A 17500-nucleotide genomic window follows, 5' to 3' on the forward strand; every position below is an offset into this window, starting at 1 on the left:
CTCACACACACACCCATGCATGCACGCACGCACACACACACACACACACGCACACACACAAAGCAGTTACTATACAAGCCTGGTCTCTGGTCCAATACATGGATAGAAACTACAATCATAACAACAACAACAACATAAAGAGAGAAAAAGACAGTTCTTAGTACATAAAAAAAAAAAGAAAATGTGAACTCGATTTTGGAGCAGATAGATTACATTACTGACAATGAAAACCTTTCCTTTTTGCTTTCTGCAGTACAGTGACTAATCATTTTCCAAAGAGCTTAACCCCTTGACTGCTGTTAAGTATGCTCATCAGTGAAGGACTGTCATCTCACTGAGAGAGCTTACAGGTCAGGATGCCAGTGAACAATCTGTATTTGGACTTTGTCTTTCTTTGGACTGCATTACTTTTGTTCAGGAAAATCATTGACACCACCGACAAGTACACGCAAAGTGGTGACTGCCTTTCAAACCCATGCCAAGGTTTAGCAAACAAGGGGTTAAACTTTGAACATTTCTGTGTTGAGTTTTGTGTAATTAATCACATGGTAAAAATACAAGCCCAAAACAAATGAACAAACAAAATTATGTACGTCTCAATTGACTAATACAGTAAATCAGCAGGAACACTACATCTGGAACATCACTACCTCACCTGTAAGTCAGCCTTAACCTTTAGTGACCTACTGACTGGCTGGCTGGTCAACTATACAGCCCCAATCACATTACACAGCAGCTCAGCAGCGAAGCATGCTTGATTAGTATGCAAACATTTTACTTCAATGGTAAAATCATACATGGCAGTTTGTTATTCATCAATAAACAAGACTGATATTTATAAATACATGAGATAGATATTTATGAATAAATAAAATTGATATTGATAAATAAATGAGATTAATATTATCAACAAACAAGATTGGTGTTGATAAATAAATGAGACGGATACTGAAAGATAAATGAAATTAATGTTTATAAATAAATGAAGTGATACATGAGACTGATACTGATATAATAAAAGAGACTGATATTTATAGATAAATAAGTGATATTCATATATAAATGAGATTGATGTCATTAACAAACAAGATTGATATTCATAAATAAATGAGAATGATACTGATGAAAAAATGAAATCAATATTTATAAATAAATGAAGTAATCTTCATAAATACACGAGACTGATAAGTGATACTGATAAATACTAAATATGAAGGAAGCGCATGGAAGGCAGTGAGGGAGATGTTGGGGATGGGGGGTGGGGGGTGGTGGGGGGGTGGTGGTGGAGATAAAGGGGTGTGGGGAAGTGGAGACAAGGGAAATAGAAACAAAAACAGGTTCATAAAAAGAGGACATTGATGTAACAGTCAAGAGGGATGGGAGGGACACAGGGATTGATGACGGGAAGGGGGAGGAGGAGGGGGGGGGGGAGGTATGATGAGGGGTAAGGAGGAAAAGGGGTGCACAAAATAAAGAGGCAGACCATAAACATGAAAAGACAGGGCTCCCACTGAGGAACAATAAAAAAATCTCTGAAATTCTAGCGAGGGGTGGGGTGTAGGGGTCCAGGCAAGCTCTCCCAGAAGAAAAAGAAATGAAATTTACAAACAAAATGGTTCAATGTGATGCAAATCAGAGCAAATTTATAGCACTTTACTGCCATTATAAATCTACAGTTCACACAGGCCACCTTCAGCATTACATCTACAGGCATTGATACATACCAGCACTTTGCCTTCACAGCTTCAGTAGTGTCTCACAGTAACAACATTCCCAGTTATAAATCTAACTCCAAATGAATAAGACTTACTCAGTACAGTTGCTCTTGCAGCTGCCACTTGCTGAAATTGTGTTTTTCACTGAAATTTGTTGTTGTTGTTGTTGTTTTTCGCTGAATCTCACTTTCTACTTTTTTGTGAAAAATCTGTGAATTCACTGAAAAGTGGGAGCCCTGATATCACAGTCAAAAGGGAAGGAGAGATGCAGTCATGGGTGAAGGGGGAAAGGTTGGTGGGGGGCAGTGGGGGTGGGGGGGGAGGAAGTGAGAGGAGATTTTTAATAAAAAAAAGGAAGCAAGGATGGAGAAAGAAGGAGAGGAAGGAGAGAGGAATGGAAGAAAGCTGAGCGTAACGTCTATCATCATTAATCATGTTCTGCTACAACTGGACAAGCAATGCAACAGTGGAACATTTGACATGAAATTCCTTCATGGCAGCATGCAGATTTGACAAAGTTAACTACACCTGGTAATTCCTGTGAATGGTTATAAAAGGCACAAAATGTATCGTTTATATGTATATATGTATGCATCACTACAGCTGCATGCATTACTCGTAAAACACAATACAAAGCAAACTGACTTGCAATATAAAGCAAACCAAAATCATACCCCTCCAACAAAAGCTTTGATCTGTTCAAATCAATAAACATAAATTGTGTCAGCGGCAACAGAAATAACAGGCAATGTGAAAACAACAACAGAACACACAGAATGCAATATAGTCAAGCCATAAATACATCTCCCTTTCACTGAACTGTAGGATCATTTGTTTTAACCTGACTTTTGAACAAATCTCTTCAAGGGCTTGGCATAGCGGGGTGCACTTTATATTCATCATACAGTATTATTATTATTAGAACATCTAAAAAAATTTTTTTAAATAAAAAATCAGATTTGAGAATCTGAGGTTCCTCTTCACCTTCTCAACGGCTCACAGATTATTATTATTCTGAACTATGTTCTTGTTCACCTCCTGTGTGCACACAGCAGAAGGCAATGACAGCATTTTGCTTCATGATATTCCAGTATAGCTGTGGTCCTACACTGACCACTCCATTCCTCAAGACTGCAGCCCTCAGCAACTTGACCTTAAGGACATCAACCTGTAGAATATCAAACTGAACTCTTACCTTCTAATTCCCCATACAAACATTTGTTTTGCCACAGTATTAACTGCTTTATTGAAATGCAGTATGCATTTGCCCTGAACAGGTTTTGGTGGGCACATAAATTTTGTCACAAACACACACTGACATGTCTACACACCCAGTCACAACGACTGTTCTCCTGAATTCAAACAAACACAATAACTGCATCAACCTTTTCACATAAATCTAGACAAGAAGTTCACAGCTTGAATTCATGTGAAAATAAAATAACTGTCTCCAGTACAAAGGTGAACTGAGTTTCTTATTTCAGTCTGTCTTCTCAGCAGACCCCTGTCAATATAACGGCCATGTCTCTCTCCTGGCTTCTTATCAAAACACACCACACTCTCATTACAATGCTCATCAACCGTGTCTTTGTGTTCCAAGGACAGCAACACTGCTCCCTGTCTTATTCCTCAAAGTAACCCATAAAAAAGGGGAATAAGACGAAGGTCTTCTTATCAAAGAGGACTTATCTTCTCTGATTTCACCTCTTTTTTTTTCATCTCACTGAACCAACTCCCTGTCTCAATCCTCAAAAAACTTTTATATTCAAGGAGGATTTATTTTCTCTGAGTTCATCTTTCATATCTCAATGAACCAAAAATAAGTGGGAAATGCTGGCACCCACCAACCGTTTCCATGGAAAGAAAGGGTTGAAACAACGGTCTCAAAACCAACAGGCATCAAAAATGGAAACCAACGCTTTATAAGGACATACTCTTCCTAAGGTGCTGTATCTGAACTGGAGGCAGAAGGTAAACATAGTTGGCTGAACAGTGAAAGCACACCAAAAGGTCCAAACCAAACAGCAAATCTATACTTCAAAAGTAGTGAAATAGTGACAGGTATTAAGCAAATAATGATGACAGTGACAGAGATATAGTGACAGGTGGAATTCAGCAAATAATGAGGACAGTGACAGAGATATAGTGACAGGTGGAATTCAGCAAACAATGAGGACAGTGACAGAGATACAGTAACAGGTGGAATTCAGCAAACAATGAGGACAGTGACAGAGATACAATGACAGGTGGAATTCAGCAAACAATGAGGACAGTGACAGAGATATAATGACAGGTGGAATTCAACAAATAATGATGACAGTGACAGAGATACAATGACAGGTAGAATTCAGCAAACAATGAGGACAGTGACAGAGATACAATGACAGGTGGAATTCAGCAGACAACGAGGACAGTGACAGAGATACAGTGACAGATGGAATTCAGCAAACAATGAGGACAGTGACAGAGATACAATGACAGGTGGAATTCAGCAGACAACGAGGACAGTGACAGAGATACAGTGACAGGTGGAATTCAGCAAACAAGGCAGATGGGCTGTTTCACAAGGAGCCCAGAGATATCGAAAGGCAGATGGACTGTTTCATAGGGAGCCCAGAGAAAGACAGATGGACTGTTTCACAGGGAGCCCTGAGAAAGACAGTTGGACTGTTTCACAGGGAGACCAGAGATATCGAAAGACAGATGGACTGTTTCACAGGGAGACCAGAGATATCGAAAGACAGATGAACTGTTTCACAGGGAGACCAGAGAAAGACAGATGGACTGTTTCACAGGGAGCCCAGAGAAAGACAGATGGACTGTTTCACAGGGAGCCCAGAGAAAGACAGTTGGACTGTTTCACAGGGAGCCCTGAGAAAGACAGATGGACTGTTTCACAGGGAGCCCAGAGAAAGACAGATGGATTCACAGGGAGTCCAGAGGAATAGAAAGGACTGTTTCACAGGGAGACCAGAGAAAGACAGATGGACTGTTTCACAGGGAGACCAGAGAAAGACAGATGGACTGTTTCACAGGGAGTCCAGAGGAATAGAAAGGACTGTTTCACAGGGAGACCAGAGAAAGACAGATGGACTGTTTCACAGGGAGTCCAGAGGAATAGAAAGGACTGTTTCACAGGGAGACCAGAGAAAGACAGATGGACTGTTTCACAGGGAGACCAGAGAAAGACAGATGGACTGTTTCACAGGGAGACCAGAGAAAGACAGATGGACTGTTTCACAGGGAGACCAGAGAAAGACAGATGGACTGTTTCACAGGGAGACCAGAGAAAGACAGATGGACTGTTTCACAGGGAGCCCAGAGGAATAGAAAGGACTGTTTCACAGGGAGACCAGAGAAAGACAGATGGACTGTTTCACAGGGAGCCCAGAGAAAGACAGATGGACTGTTTCACAGGGAGCCCAGAGAAAGACAGATGGATTCACAGGGAGACCAGAGAAAGACAGATGGACTGTTTCACAGGGAGCCCAGAGAAAGACAGATGGATTCACAGGGAGCCCAGAGAAAGACAGATGGACTGTTTCACAGGGAGACCAGAGAAAGACAGATGGATTCACAGGGAGCCCAGAGAAAGACAGATGGATTCACAGGGAGCCCAGAGAAAGACAGATGGATTCACAGGGAGCCCAGAGAAAGACAGATGGATTCACAGGGAGCCCAGAGAAAGACAGATGAACTGTTTCACAGGGAGCCCAGAGAAAGACAGTGACAAAGATGAGACAAACTGCAGCAGACAGCGAGTGGCCGTGACCTCACTGACCTCCATGCTGTAGGTCATCAGCCGACCCAGGTTATCGTCGTAATAGGCGTCCAGGGGGCGGTTACGGTCTGGCGGCTGCTCCCCTGTCCAGGAAAACACCTGTGACACAAACATCGTCTTCTGCAAGTTCTGTCACTTGGACACACTCACCGACACTATATGTATGTGCACACATAATGAGTGCAGGCACGCACACACCATCACACAAACAAATTTATGCGTTCATGGCATGCCCACACACAAGATCTCATACACACACTCTTTTTGCACAGGCTGAATGGGCTACAGTTTGTTTGGTTTCTTTCATTTTCTTTCTTTTCTTCTTTCTTTCTTTTTTGTTTTTTTTGACTAGGGTGCTGAAAAGGACTGGGAAGATAAATTTTCCTGTTTGGTGTACATACACTGAATAAAGTGAATGAAAGTGTGTTTATTGTGTGTGTGTGTTCTGTCACCTAGACACACACACAGTCACTATATGCATGCGCATACTTCATGAGCGTACTCGTGCACACACACATACACACACAAACTATGTGTATATATATATATATTTGTTGTTGTTGTGTTGTTGTTTTTGTGAGAAAGGTTTTGCATGTGTGTGTTGTGTCTCACATACAACTATATGTATACGCACACATGAGCACACTCGTATGCATGCACACACACACACACACACACACACACACACACACACACACACACACACACACACACACACAGATATATGAGTGTGAATCTGTGTGTGTCTGTGTGTGTGAGTGTGAGTGTTAGTGTTTATGTGCATGCATGCATGCATGTGTGAGTGCCTGTGTCAAAGTGACAGAACAAGTGGAAGAAGAAAGTTTGTTACTTTTGTGCACACATCAAGACTACACACACATACAAACACATACACACTAACACACACACTAACACACACACACAAAACCTCCTGACTGACCTCTTTAGCGAAGAGTTCACAGACTGACTGACCTCTTTTGCAAAGACTTCATGGACTGACTGACCTCTTTAGCAAAGACTTGAGGGACTGACTGAGCTCTTTAGCAAAGACTTGAGGGAGGGACTGACCTCTATAACAAAGACTTCATGGACTGACTGACCTCTATAACAAAGACTTCACGGACTGACTGACCTCTTTAGCAAAGACTTCATGGACTGACTGACCTCTATAACAAAGACTTCACGGACTGACTGACCTCTTTAGCACAGACTTCACGGACAGACTGACCTCTTTAGCACAGACTTCACAGACTGACTGACCTCTTTAGCACAGACTTCACAGACTGACTGACCTCTATAACAAAGACATCATGGACTGACTGACCTCTTTAGCAAAGACTTCACGGGAGTTTTCTGGCAGGTTTCCCCCCAGCCCATGGATGAGGCAGACGGTGAAGTGCGCCTTGTTCTTGATGTGGTGCAGGTGGGACAGTCCGTTGTTCACCACCCCCACCAGGCTGGTCTCCACCACCAGGTCATTCTGTTCAAAAGTGTGTGTACACACACGTTAAAGATCCTGTTATCCACGTCGGCGTTAGGTGGGTTTTGGTTACAAGAGCGTACCCAGCATGCACCCCCCCCGAAAAATAAAGTATGGTTGCCTACATTGTGGAGTAAATGAGCAAAATGGTCATATTCCATTCCATTCCATTCATTCTCCTGCCCGGGACGGGCGTAGAGGAGACATGAGGGACGATTCCGTAGTCAGACGACGCCATCCGGTTCTATCTTCTGCCTGTCGTATCAGCGTAGCGCTATCCATATTGGTCCATTCCTTGATGTTGTCCATCCAGCATTTGGCTTGCCTCCCTCTTCGCCTACCACCCTCTAGCGTTCCCTGTAGAACTGTCTTTAAATGGTCATAAGCCACACATAAAATGTTACATGAGTGTGTAAGTGTGAGTGACTGAAACCTGATTGAATGACACAAGAAATGAATGATGAGCGCCCAACAGCAGTTGTAAGTCGGCTCAACCCAGGTTGCCAGCCTGTTGTGCAAATGACTCTATATAAGTATCCGTATCATCAGCAACAGCCCTCAGCATTGTATGAAGTTATCTTTGTATGTTTATGTAAGATTTTATTTGATACACTTCTAACCAGTTGTTTGGTTGTTGATTTATGCCTCTAATCTGGTTTTACTGTACTACTGTGTGTATATACCTTGTATGTGGATTCTGTGTGATACTTTTCCTACCAATTGTTCAGTTGATGCTTTATACTTTTCATCTGGTTTTATTGTGCTATTATTTGCATATTTTATGTATTACTCTTCTGTACAACCTTGCTGCTTTTATACATTTTCAACGTTGATCATTTTAACATGTCTTACAATACATTGCTCATTTGAATGTCTTCCTGTAATGTGATTTGATCCTTCTGGTTGTCAGGTAAAAGCTCAATAACGATAAGTTAGCAGCAGTTGTAGCACTTGTAGTAGTGGTAAGTAGTAATGATAGAAGTAGTAGTAGTAATGACATGTAAATACAGTCAAAAAAACAAAAAAAATTACAAAAAATAAGAAGAAAACCTACAGCAAAAGAAGACCCACAAATAACCTAAAAATCCAACAACAATTTCCAAAGGAAACTTCCATTTCATAATTCTTTCTCTCAAATTTACAAGCAAAGAAAATACCATGCTATCATTAAAAATGGTGGTGGTAGGGAGGAGTGTGTGTGTGTGTGTGTGTGTGTGTGTGTGTGTGTGTGTGTGTGTGTGTGTTTGTGTGTGTGTGTGTGCGTGCGCATGTCTGTGTGTGTGTGTGTGTGTGTGTGTGTGTGTGTGTAGTACTTTGTGTAAAAATAATGATGATAACAATAATAATAACAATAACTGCTCCAGGTGCTTTACAAAACACATTACAACCTACACCACACATCAAGCTGTACCCAGCAAACAACACACACACACACACGTATGATAACATGAAGAGCAAGAGAGGAAGACCGGTGGAGGTACCTGCTTGAGGACCCAGGCCAGAGCCTGGAAGAAGTAGTCCTCGATCCATCCCCCCAGCACCTGCTGCTCCTGCTGGGGCAGGGTGTTCAGCCACGCCCCCACCAGGCCCTTCACGTCCACGTCCTCGTCACTGGTGTACACACACACACACACACACATAGATGCATGCACACCACACCACACCACACCACACCACACACACACACACACAGAGATGCATGCACACCATATCACACCACACACACGCACACACACAGATGCATGCACACACACCACACACATACACACACACACACACAGATGCATGCACACCACACCAAACCACACACACACACACACAACACATACACATAGACAGACACACATATACACAACACACACACACACACACACAAACAACAACAACACAACACATACACACAGACAGACAGACAGACACTCACAAACACAACACACACACACACACACACACAGAGATATACAAACACAGACACAGAACACACACAATTGCACACACACACAACACACAGAGACATTAACACACACATACACAATACACAGACAGACAGACAGACAGACACACACACACACACACATACACATGCGCGGGCGCGCACACACACACACGCACACACAAACACACATGCACACATACACAAACAAACACACACACATAAAATAATTACACACACTGTTTATGGTTTCAGTACTGAAACCAAATGTACTGAAACCAAATGTCATTCTTTTCCTTCTTTACCGACTGCCATGATGGAGTGGTTAACGTCACAGACTGACTGACTGCAGAACACTGTTTCAAACCCCATCAGACGTGTATTTTGGGGGCCTGTGACCAGCTCCTACCCAGAGCTCAGTGTGCTATGGACTGATGTTGAAGAGACTGGGACCACACAGTCAACGGTCATTCACCTTATGGATGTGTCTTTGTGAGTGTTGGTCAAATTTCCTGACCAACACCACAGATGTCTGTGTCCCTCAGCCTGTTTGACACTGGGATATATCATGAGAGTACAGCCTTGTAAAGTGGTCAAAAACCAACATGTACCCCTACTGCAGCATTGTCATCACAAAATGCCCTCCAAAAAAGAAGAAAAAAAAAATTGTTTCATGAAGTGACTCAGCAGCAGTGCATGGTCTCCTTTGGTGTGTGGCCACCTATTGACCTAGCATTGATTGTTACATGTGGAGCGCCGACAGCTGAGATTGCAGCTGATGAACTTGGTTGAGGCGGTGTATGGTGGAACTTGAAATGAGCAGCATGAGGGTAACACTACTGAAATATATTGCACATGATGGGCCAGCAAAAAGAACATCATTTTCACAAAAAGGAGTAAATATACGGTAAGGAGTGTACGTAACGCAAGTGTGGATAATGCAATATCCCTCATTTTCACCGGCATAATTTAGCATTCCTGCCAAAGATTCTTCTGGTTCTATGCATTTTCTTCACACAAACATTGGATAGCTCCAGCATGTATCTCTTGTGCTCTGAAAACTGGTGTAAAGCTGATATCACCTGGTCAGGATGAAAGAATGGAATTTAGCTGTTTGTTTTCAGGATTCATTTAATACGTATATGACAGAATGTGCCAAATATAGAGAAGAGACGATCACAGCCAGATCAACTGGCCTTACAACTAAACTCATGTTTAAACAACACTAAACTTACTATTAAATGTGGGCACATACGCTGACACACTCATCACACCACTAAAGCCGATAATCCCAAAAGTAAAACTGATCACCTACCTCCCAGCCCTCTCCTCTGTCCCAAAAGCTCTGCCATGTAGGCAGCAATACCCCGATTTACAGAGGCGTACATGCAGGCTATGTTTGTCTTTCCACAACCCACCAAACACTGAGTTACAGGACCTTTACCATGCATGTTTGATCTCTTGCCTATGAACACACACAAAGGGGATCAAGGAACCTGCACGTATGCTGACCTGGGAACTCAGAAAAATCTCCACCCTAAATTAACCTAACCCATGGCAATACCGAGATCAAAGATGCAACGCTCTGACCACTTGAATATTGTGGCTGCCCTCTGTCCGTAACATTCTCTGTCCATCCCACTGTCCCCCCAACCACCACCCCCTTCCCAAGGCTGCTTTTCCAGACCCACCTCAAGAAGATCATGCCCATGCGGGAGATGGTGGCTGGAGAGGCACAGCTCAGGTCATGGGTTTCGAACAGGAAGTTGACGTTGGGACCAAACTGGATTCTCTCCCCTGAGGGCATGGTCAGCAAGCGGTTGTCATCCAGGACGGAGTTGAGAGACTCCACCCACTCTGGGTCGATGTCGCCGTCACACACGATCCATGACTGCACCTCTGAAACAGGATAAAAGATATATATATATATATACATCAATGTGCATTTACATAGAACTTAACCTGTGGCTCTAAGTGCATTTAAAAATACATCTGGTATGCATAAAACACAGGAATAAAATAGAAATATTAAGATACAAACTAGCGAAAAGTACTGTTTTCAAAGCTCTCATGATTTGAGACTCACACACCGCAGAACCATTCAATGAACTGAAACATATGCAAGTTTTTTTTAAAACTTTATTCTTTCAGATATTGGAAGCCAGCGTAATTTACAACACAACACAATACAATACAATATGATATGATGCAGTGCAGTACAGTACAGTACAGTACAGTACAGAACAGTACAGTACAATACATTACAAACAAGAACCACATTCTTCAAGAACGTCATGGCTGAACGACATAATTGTGTAGCAGTGACCTATTAGTAATGCGTCCAACAAGGGGGAACCATGGGCTTGACTCCCACATATTGACCAGGATTTTCACTCCCTCTTCCACTGGACCTTCAGTGGTGGTCTGAGTGCTAGTCTTTCAGATGAGACGATGAACCAAGGTCCTGGGTGCAGCATGCACTTAGCGCCTGTAAAAAGAACCCACGGCAACAGATGGGTTGTCCCTGGCAAAAATTCTGTTGAAAAAAATCTGCTTAGATAGAAAAAGGAACAGCAGCACACTTTGCAAACAGAAAGAAGGAAAAATTGATTGGTGTGACACTGCACTGTGGCAATGCTCTGTCCCTGGGGGGAGCAGCCCCAATTTCACACACAGAAACCTGCTGACAAAAAAAGTACTACAATATAAGACCACAAAGCCTAAGAGACAGACAAAGTGTTGTTTTAAAGAAAAGGATGCCCACTGTATCATGCAGACTTTTCAATGGATTCCTTACAGCCTGAATTTCGCACAGAGAAATCCGTTGACTAAAAAACGTACTATAATACAACAAGATCACAAAGCTTAAGAGACACACAACGTGATGTTTTAAAGAGTATGACGCCCAGTGCATCTAGCACAGACTTACCTATGGGTTCCTTGACCACCTGTCTGGCGCTGTAGGTCAGCACTCCGTCTGTCCACTCACGTGTGTCCATGTCTATCTGACCCAGCAGCTGCAAGAACAATGATAGTGATAATGATGACAGTGATGATATTATAACCTCAACAATAAAACATGAACTACTACAACAACAATAATAAAAACATTAACTAATAATAATAATGATAATGATAATATCAATAATGATAACAATAATAAAAACATTAACTAATAATGATAATGATAATATCAATAATGATAACAATAATCATAACAATAACATCAATTTAAACAAACAAATAAATAAAATGCAAATAATAATAATAATAATAAGAAGAACAACAATAACGAAAACGATCATTATCATCACCATCATACCAACTCAATAAAACACTATCTTAGAGCAGTGAAACATCACTCACACACACACACACACACACACACACAACCCTTCTCACACTCACACCAACCCCCAACACATCCATCCAACACACACACACACACACACACACTCCATCCAGCACATACCCCCCCCCACACACACACCCGTAAACAGCCACACCATCACCCCACCCCCCTACACCCCCCGACCCCAACCCTGCCCCAGGTGAGGTACCTGCTGTCTGGGCATGGCCTTGGGGTTCATGACGTACTCCTTGACCTGCCTGCCGGTCTTCAGCATGGCCTGCCGCAGCACCCTCCACAGGGTGGTCTTGCCAGACCCGCTGGGCCCCACCACCACCACCCCCATCCGCTGTCGCAGCTGTTCAAACAGCTCCAGGGCCTTCTTCACCTGCACACACAGCACAACACGGTTCACATCACACAGTGCACAGTACACACCTTACCTCTTTCACCTGACCCCACCACACACCACTCACAGCACACCATTGTACATAACTTTCCTCTTTCACCTGACTCATTTGTGATTTGAATGAAATGGTGATCAATTTCATCAATTGTTCTTTCCAAGTCATTAGAAATTGCTAGTCGGTAACAGTAAATAAATATTTCCAACACCATCCAAATGCTAAAAGATTTACAAGCCTCGAGAACATAAAATTATAAAACTTGCAATAACCCAATGCACTTGTCAGGCCTTGAGTGCATGCACATATATTTGTGTACTTATCAGAGTGGATTTCTTAATCAGAATTTTGCCAGAGGACAACCTTTTGTTGCCATGGGTTCTTTTTCAGTGTGCCAAGTGCGTGCAACGCATGGGACCTCAGTTTACTGTCTCATCCCAATGACAAGACACTAAGTTTGATTTTCCAGTCATAATTGGGAGAATGGGCGAGAGCGAGATGCAAACCCAGACTCTCACAGACACTGTATTGGCGTATAAGCATCTTCACCATTCTGCCACCTTGCTCCATCAGTAATTGCTATATACTAGCAGACGCCTCTTGTGGTCTGAATTTGTGCTGTCATGAGCAAGATGACAGCACCACACATCACGTCACAAGGGCCACCCACCTGGCTTTCGTTGACAGCCAGGTTGGACTCCCTGCACACAGTCCTGATGGCCTCCGCCAGAGCCTCGTACTCAATGTCCTTGAACTCCACACCGGGAAAGACGTCCTTCAGCAAGCCGTCAAAGCGAGCACTATCAGAGAAGGTCAGCTTGGACAGCGTGTTGATGCGCAATGACTGCACCACCAGCTTGCTCTCCAGTGCTGAGTCCACTTTGACTAGAGAGGGCAAGACAGAAAAGAGTTAGTCCACCTTGACTGGGGGGGAGGGGAGGGGGGGGGGGGCAATGTAGAAAAGGGTTAGTCCACTCTGACTGGAAAAGGGGGGGGGGGGTTAGAAAAGGGTTAGTCCACATTGAAGAAGAGGTAGGTAGAGAAGGGTTAGTCCACTTTGACTGAAAGTGAGAGTAGGTAGAAAAGGGTTAGTCCACTTTGACTTGGGGGGGGGGGGTAGAAAAGGGTTAGTCCACTTTGACTGGAAGAGGGGGGAAGGTAGAAAAGGGTCAGTCCACTTTGACTGGAAGAGGGGAAGGTAGAAATGGGTAAGTCCACTTTGACAGGGGGCTGGGGGGGGGGGGTAGAAAAGGGTTAGTCCAATTTTGACTGGAAGAGGGGAATGAAAAAAAGGGTTAGTCCACTTTGACTGGAAGAGGGGAAGGTAGAATAGGGTTAGTCCACTCTGACTGAAGGGAGGGGGGAGAGGCTGAAAAGTCAACTTTGACTGGAGGGGGCAAGGCAGAAAATGATTAATTCAGAAAATGCATACTGTCATTTTCAGCTTATGGGGCAATATTTTGTCCTGCTAAACCTTGGCCCCCTGCGCCTTAAACACAAGCTTTTTGTTGTTGCTTCAGATACGGCATGTTTCATAGAACAGCACAAAACAATGCAGAAGAAGAAAAATATAGGATGAATTACACCAGTCTCACCATTCAAACTCTTCCCTACTCATATGCATAAAAGACATCAAAAAATAAACCCCAAAGGAACAATACAATTTAAAAAAAAACGTGTATCTAAATCAACAACAAACAGTAATGCAGCAAGAATGATAAAAAAAAGGAAAAAAAACACACATGTATACACACTCAAGCACACACACACACACACACACACACACACACGCACACACACAAGGTATGAAAGTTAAATAAGGGAAGCAGAAGAATAAAACAAAAACACCAGGCTATTTACTGTCAGGGTTTTTCTTGGCGGTCTCCAGCAGGGTGCCGCATCCCCTGAGGATGGTCTTGAGGGCTCGCAGGCCCCAGTCGTAGTGCTGCTGGGGGGACAGCAGTTCTCTGCACACACCACACAGTCCATCATCCCCGTCACCCTCACGCACCTCGTCCCACTTCGCCTATCGCTCAACTGGTGGTCGCAATTAATCTATTCCCACTTTGCCTATCACTCAACAGGTGTTCCCAATTCATCTATTCCCACTTTGCCTATCACTCAAATGGTGATCCAAATTCATCTACTTCTAATTTGCCAATTGCTGAATTGGTGATCCCACATACACCTATTTCTGATTTGTTTATGCACTCAAATACACATCACATGCTCTTTCATTACGTACTGATTGATTGATCAATCAATCAATCAGCAAATCAATCAATCAATCTGTCTGTCTGTCTTTCTATCTACATACACATGTGGATCATGTTCACAGTCCCTCTGACAGTAACACTGATCAACATGCCTGCTCACTGGTCAACAATCCATGCTCAGCAGTGCACTGCCAAAGTGAACTCAAACTAAGACCTGACCAGCATGTTCGGCTTATCAGGTCAGGCGTCGGATCCTTTTGTTTTCTTTGTCTCTCCACAGCAGAAGAGGTGTAGCAAATATGGATCATTCCACACCCTTTGACACCTCCTTGAAAGCGCAACATGCAAACTGCACCCACTTGGACAGGTTGAACACAGCCACCAGCTTGCGCCCCAAGCTCTTGGCGGCCTTGAAGCCCTCTGAGTAGAGGATGACCTCAGCGATGAGGTCGTTGTCGGGCTTGGACATGGCCACAGGGCGGAACAGCTGCTTCAGGTTGTCAGGCAGCTTGGAGCGGCCCCCGTACCCTTTGCCTGCAGGGTTCATGGTGATGAAGATGCCGGAGTTATGGTCGATGTCCACCTGCAATCAAACACCCAATGACGTGTGCTGAAGACCTGGATCACCATGATCACCATCAGGATCAGGTATGCTGCAGCACCAGTCTGGGGGCCATTGTCATCATGGACATGGAAGAATCACGCAAACAGTAAAAAAAACCTGAAATAATAGTAACCCTAAATAAAACAGGACATGGAAGAAAGCAAGCAAATAGTTAAAAAAGAAAAGACTTGCCCAAAATAAAAGAGAATGCATGCAAATTGTTATAAAAAACAACAACAAAAAATCTTCCAAAACTTATCGCTAGAGATGGAAAGCAGCAACTAGCAAAGAAACAGCATCACCACCAACAAAAAGATGGAGGCAGAGCACCCACTCACAGTCTTTCCAAGCAGCTCCAGCATGGGCTCCCTGGCCTTGATGGCGTCCTGGATGGTCTGGATCTGCATGGACACGGCCGACAGCACCGCCTCCTCCAGCCGGTTGAACTCGTCAAAGCACCCCCACGCCCCGCACTTCACCAGCCCCACAAAGATGCGGCCCATGGACTGCACGTCGATGCCCTCGTCACAGTTGAAGACCAGCACCTGCCGTCCAAACAGGCCGCCCAGGGCCTTGACTGACTCTGTCTTCCCCGTGCCTGCTGGCCCGTAGGGGTTACCTCCAAAGCCCATCTGCATGCCTGCCGGTGGATGTGAATCAGAACACCAACGTGAAGTAGTGATGATAATCACAATAATGATAATAATAATGATTTTTTTTTCTCCAAGATTCAAGATTTATTTTCCTTTTACCCATTTAAAAAAAATAATGAACAAAAAATAGATATTAAACATGACCAAACGAAGATAAAAAAGAAAAAAAGACACCCCACCACCCACTCCCATACAAAAAAAAAACTAAACAAAAAATAAAAGAAAAGAAAAAACAACAACAATAACAAAAATCATACACACACACACGCTCACACACATACACGTACGTACGCATGCACACATTATACATGGGCAAATAACCAAAACAACTACAACAACAACACAAATAACAACAATTATGACAAAACATACAAGCAAGCAAAAGTATGACACAACCACCACCATCATCAAACAACTGAACACACACACACACACATACACACACACACACACACACACACAGAGAACAATGTGGCGACCAGTGCACGTACCCTGGGTGAGCGTGAGGTAGCACTTGTCAGTCAGAGGGGTGTGCACCAGCTTGGGAGCGTTGCCCTGGTATTCATAGGTGTATTCAAACTCTGCATCCACCATGCGGATGTGGCACATGCCGTTCTTCACCAGGTAGTACCTGCCGCACCAAACAGTTGCAAGGCAAATCAGCACATGTCATGCACTGTGAACACAACCTGTCAGAAAAAATGTGAGATGAACAGAAGCATTAGCTGTACTGGGATGAATATGTATGTACTGGTATGTGTGTATAACTTTCATTGTGAACTGCAGGAGGTCCCTGTCTGGGAGATGTCAGCATCAGTCTGTGTTATTATTACTATAATTATCATTATCATTATCATCATTATCATTCCTCTTCTTTTTTTTTTTTTTTTTGTATTTCTTCTTATCACTGTCATTGTTATGACTGTTGTCGTTGTCATCATCATTACCATTGTCATCATAGTCACTGTCATCATTACTGTTATCATCATCATCATCATCTTATTATTATTATCATCATTCTCAATATCATTATCATTACTATTATTATCATTATTATTGTTATCATTATCATTACTGTTATTATTATTATCATTACTGTTGTTCTTCTTCTTAGTATTATTGTCATAAGTAGAAGTATCATTTCATTGCTATTATTATCATCATGCAATCTTCAGACAACACACACTGACCATGAAGACAAAGCCTATCACACAATCACACATAAACACACACTCCCAACCACCTCCACCCACTCACCACGCACCTCTCCCCCATTCCCCCTCCCACACACATATATATGCACACGCACACCACACACACACACACACATGTAAATGCGTGCACACACACTGACCCACCTATCCA

At 43.2% G+C, this 17500-nt stretch overlaps 1 protein-coding gene across 1 annotated transcript in view; it reads right to left on the minus strand.

The window, feature by feature from the left end:
* Positions 1 to 17500, minus strand: part of LOC143298483 (cytoplasmic dynein 2 heavy chain 1-like) — a 129981-nt gene that overhangs the window by 63914 nt on the left and 48567 nt on the right. Inside the window, 12 exon segments of the mRNA XM_076611294.1 lie at positions 2390 to 2410; positions 5497 to 5595; positions 6821 to 6976; positions 8458 to 8587; positions 10601 to 10808; positions 11839 to 11926; positions 12470 to 12646; positions 13333 to 13547; positions 14523 to 14629; positions 15238 to 15461; positions 15821 to 16122; positions 16627 to 16766. Coding sequence (XP_076467409.1) covers positions 2390 to 2410; positions 5497 to 5595; positions 6821 to 6976; positions 8458 to 8587; positions 10601 to 10808; positions 11839 to 11926; positions 12470 to 12646; positions 13333 to 13547; positions 14523 to 14629; positions 15238 to 15461; positions 15821 to 16122; positions 16627 to 16766 — 1867 coding nt within the window.

Source organism: Babylonia areolata, chromosome 24 (genome assembly GCF_041734735.1).
Source record: "Babylonia areolata isolate BAREFJ2019XMU chromosome 24, ASM4173473v1, whole genome shotgun sequence".
Classification (NCBI taxonomy): Eukaryota; Metazoa; Mollusca; class Gastropoda; order Neogastropoda; family Buccinidae; genus Babylonia; species Babylonia areolata.